General features: G+C 42.9%; 1 protein-coding gene across 3 annotated transcripts in view; it reads left to right on the top strand.

Moving 5' to 3' along the window:
- The first annotated feature begins 385 nt into the window (after window positions 1-385).
- LOC119278687 (cysteine-rich receptor-like protein kinase 10) overlaps window positions 386-4,315 on the top strand; it is a 6,772-nt gene continuing 2,842 nt past the window's right edge. Inside the window, exons 1-5 of one of the 3 annotated variants that reach the window (XM_037560026.1) lie at window positions 386-593; window positions 1,081-1,342; window positions 1,439-2,393; window positions 3,070-3,180; window positions 3,277-3,458. In XM_037560026.1, the coding sequence (XP_037415923.1) occupies window positions 1,301-1,342; window positions 1,439-2,393; window positions 3,070-3,180; window positions 3,277-3,458 (1,290 nt within the window). In that variant the 5' untranslated portion in view covers window positions 386-593; window positions 1,081-1,300. Of the gene's footprint in view, window positions 594-1,080; window positions 1,343-1,435; window positions 2,394-3,069; window positions 3,181-3,276; window positions 3,459-4,315 lie in introns of all 3 variants that reach the window. The other 2 variants (XM_037560025.1, XM_037560027.1) reach the window with 2 other exon arrangements.

The raw sequence follows: 4,315 nt of genomic DNA on the forward strand, positions 1-4,315 counted from the left end.
TAGGTTTTGAGAATGCTCACGTATATGCATGCACCCATGCACACCATGGATCATCAACACGGTGCTACTAGAATGTTTTGATTTTTTTTTATGAGGGAAACCAAGTCTTTATTATTGCTCAAAGATCATAGAGTTTGCAATACAAAAAGAATCGTGGGGTTGTCCCAGCCAAACACTGTTGCGACTGTTTTTTTTTAGGGCTCACTGTTGCGACTAATAATTAGGCTGGACGCGGGCCGGGCTGACACGCACCGAACGAACGGTCGACCAAAGGCCCATGTGAGCCCACAGAGCCAGCTAGTCGGCACTGCGAGAGAGACGGACGGCGGAGACTCGTGGTCAGCCAGTCATTCTCCTCCTCCTCCCCGTCCACTCTAGTTGAAAAACAAGCGCGCTCCGTCGCCGTCCTCCACTGAATCGAGTGGCTGCTCCTCCTCCACTCCCCACTCTGTCGACTTATCTCCGGCCCACGCCGCCTGGACCGCAGGATACATTGGCGAGCGAGCAGGGGAGCGGAGCGAGCGCCGGCGCCCGGCGGCGACGTGCCGGAGAGGAGCATGGAGGCCGCGCGCCGGCGACGCCATCCTACAGTGGTAAGCACTGTACCCCCCATCCACCTTTTTTCTCACGTCTTTAGACAGTGCCCCTATCCGTAATCCGTAAGCCCCCAAGTAACTATCTGCAGTGTCAATCCATAATCCAGCGGTAAGCCCTTAGATTTATTTTTTTAATCTTTTTGCGGGGCTAGATTCTTTATTCAGGTTGAACAGAAAATTTTGGATTTTGCATGTTGAGTTGAGAATTGAGAATTTTCGGGTTCCTGTCCAGAATAAATAAATAATGTAGACGCACATTTTGAGCGCGTTTTGACTGGGAGTTGACTTCCTAAACATCCAGATTAATGCTGTTTTGACTTGGAGTAAACTTCCTGAACTTTCAGCTTAATCCCTGATATCTGAATGGCTACTTATGGCATCTGAACTTTTAAACTTAGAGCATTTAGACCTCTTATTAATATCTGTCTAGCACACGATTATTTCTCTGATGCTTACATTACATGCCATCAATTTTGCTTTTCAGAACAGGATAAACAGAGCTGCTCAAATGGATGGTGGTGCTCCCTTCCGAGTGTATCAGCTCCTGATGGCCCGATGCCACAAACAGAGGAGCGTATTCTTCTAGCTCCACTGGTTTCGAACTCTGAGAATTCTTGCCAACAATAGCATCTAGTTTGTTGCATTTCTGAGCAGACGGACACTTCTCCTCTGTGTTCTTTAGGTTGGTGTGCTATCGCTTGTAGATGATCCAGAGTTACTACAGCTTGTGGAGGTTGAGCTTCGAGGTATGCTAGCATTTTCCAGTTCTCTACATTGTTTTTGGTTAGTTGATTATGTTCCCGTTCTAACGAATTTTGTTGTTTCCCTTCTTTTTGCAGCAGAGCTTCTCAATTTCTACAAGTACCCTGGTGATGAGGTTCATATCATCCATAGATCTGCCCTGTCATCCTTGGATGGCCATGGTTATCCTCCCCCTCCTCCTGCTCCGCGTGCCTCTCACCGCTGCCCAAACGTGGCCATCCTGTGGTGAGAGCGGCGACTACAAATCAAATAGCACATACGAAGCCAACCTTAGGCTCCTCTCATCCACCCTCCCGAAGAAAGCAGCGTCCAACACGACCCTCTTCGCCACCGACACTGTTGGCAATGTTCCGAATGTCATCTTTGCCCTCGCACTCTGCCGTGGAGACTCCAACTCCTCTGCCTGCGAGGGCTGTTTGGTTAACGCCTTCCAGGACGGGCAGGAGCACTGCGCGAACAATATGGACGCCACCGTGTACTACGATAACAATCCCTGCATGCTCAGGTTCTCCAACCAGAATTTTCTCGCCACCACCGCCAATGACCATATGCTCGTCATTGTGAGCATCGAGAGCTTGATGATGAACATCCCGACAAGAGCCGACTCCTTCAAGCTCTTGTTGTTCACGCTTCTGAACAGCACGGCTCAATCCGCCGCGAACAGCTCGAGGAGGTTCACCACCTCGCGCTTAGACGTCAACTCCTTCCCTACGCTCTACTGCCTTATGCAGTGCACGCCAGACCTGACCGCCGACGACTGCACCGCATGTTTGCAGCCTTACTTCCAGTATACAGTCAAATACATGGATGGTAAGAAAGGTGGTCGAGTACTGGGGACACGGTGTAGCATGAGGTACGAGATATTCCCATTCTTCCAAGGGGACCCCATGCTGCGTATTATCAACTTGGTATCTGAAGTTCCGGCGATCAACAACACCGTGCCACTGATTACCGTGAACCCACCTCCGCAGTCGCAGTCGCCGGTTGCGGCAGCACCACCTCCGGAGGCGCAAGCGACCACCCAAGAAATTCATGGTATGTAAAAGTCTCATCCTTCCCGGCAGATCCTTGGCTGGACATGGCATCTCGGCTTCAGTTAGATTGATTAATTTCGGTAACATGCCACACATCTTATGTGGAACAAAAATGTTATTGGAAAATTCTCCGAAAAAACCTTTTTCAAAAAAAGAGTGAACTCCCTCTGTCTTTCCGTCAAGTGATGCATGCAACTATTAAACGGAACTTATACTGATTATTTTATATGCTACTAGAAGTAAGCTAGAAAATTATAGTTGTATTCTACACTAAATTATCTTTCATGGCAGTTGATTTAGTCTACGTAGTTGCAATGTCCACTTACAAGGAAAATCTACACTATAGATCTTTTCAGTATTATGATAATTAGCTTGTTACGTATGTGGTAGCATTTTTAGACAAGTACGCATGAGCTTAAGAATATATGAATAAAAAGAAATAAGTAGAAGAACTAAGTTAAGTCAATAACGAAAAAAAGGATGTTTATTGATAAGGAGAAAGATGCTATAGTCAGAATGGTTCAAAGGTCAAAGGGGGGCGACCCATGTTCAATTGGTTAATTGTGGTTGACTGAGATGATCCACAACCTACAACTGATTTGTCATTTCCTCTATCACTAAATAAATTAGTTTTTATATTTATATGAAAACTATGTATGACTTTTTGTTTTTCTTAGGACGCAACTCACGCCAGAGGCCGCTCTGGATTATCGCTGTGGCAGCTCCATTACTGTCAATATTTCTGTGCGTTATCTGTTTTGTTGTATGGATGAGAAGGCGAAGAAAAGGTTTGTTGTTATCACTATTACAACATTCCTCTAAGAAAAACTACCACTTATTTATGTTGTCAATCTTAATGTTGTATGTGTGTTTCCTTAATTTAGGAACGGAAATCTTACATGATCAAGCTGCCATGAATAGGCCGGACGAAGACGCATTGGTTTGGAGATTGGAAGAGAAGAGTTCAGAGTTCACTCTGTTTGACTTATCAGAGGTATTGCGTGCTACACACAACTTCTCCAAAGAAAACCTACTTGGGCAAGGTGGTTTTGGCCCTGTCTACAAGGTAAATGCATTGTCTTGAAAAGATTCAATCATACGTTCATTCTGAAATATATATTAAATCACGGTTTTCTAAAAATCATCCTTATCTTTACCTAATAATAAAGCAAATTGGGTTTCTTTCGTCCGTCATGCCATGTTTTCAAAAAAGTCCCTCTATTTCAGAGAATTCAACCCGCAGTCCTGTTTTAAGTTAAAACGAAGCGTTATTTTTGTATTTTACACAAAAGTCCTTGTCTTTTTTTGAAATCAACCCGCCGTCCATTTTTAAGTCACACCCGAACCGTTATTTTGCATTTTTTGAAACCCCCCTGATGTTTTAGGTAATCCATCCGTGGATCATATTTAAGTTAAACAAATGCTTTTTAAAATCATCCATATCTTTTAAACCGTAACTCTGATTTAAACATGTTATATATGAAATTTGATTAGAAAAATATGTAGAATATGAATATGAGATTATTTTTACCTGTTAGGTATTTTTAAATATTATTTTGGAATATATTTGAGTCAAACCAAATGATTTTCTAAATTATCTGTATCTTTTAAACCTTAACTTCAATTTTAACATATTATATATGAAATTCTATTAGAAAAATGTGTGGAATCTAAATATGATGTTAATTTTCCCTATTAAATATTTTTAAAATATTGTTATGAAAGCAAACTTATAATTTATAGCGCAAGATCCGTTTTTTTCTCATACCGGCGGCGATCCGGATTGCAAATAAATACCCCACTATAACCATATACGGAAAAGAAAACATTGATAACTACACGTGCATACCTCTGAAAAATGTTGCAAGGGAAAATAACAGATTTCTCATCGTGAGAGTGAGAGAAAGCGAGCGAGAGAGAGAG

The sequence above is a fragment of the Triticum dicoccoides genome, chromosome 3B (genome assembly GCF_002162155.2).
Source record: "Triticum dicoccoides isolate Atlit2015 ecotype Zavitan chromosome 3B, WEW_v2.0, whole genome shotgun sequence".
NCBI lineage: Eukaryota > Viridiplantae > Streptophyta > Magnoliopsida > Poales > Poaceae > Triticum > Triticum dicoccoides.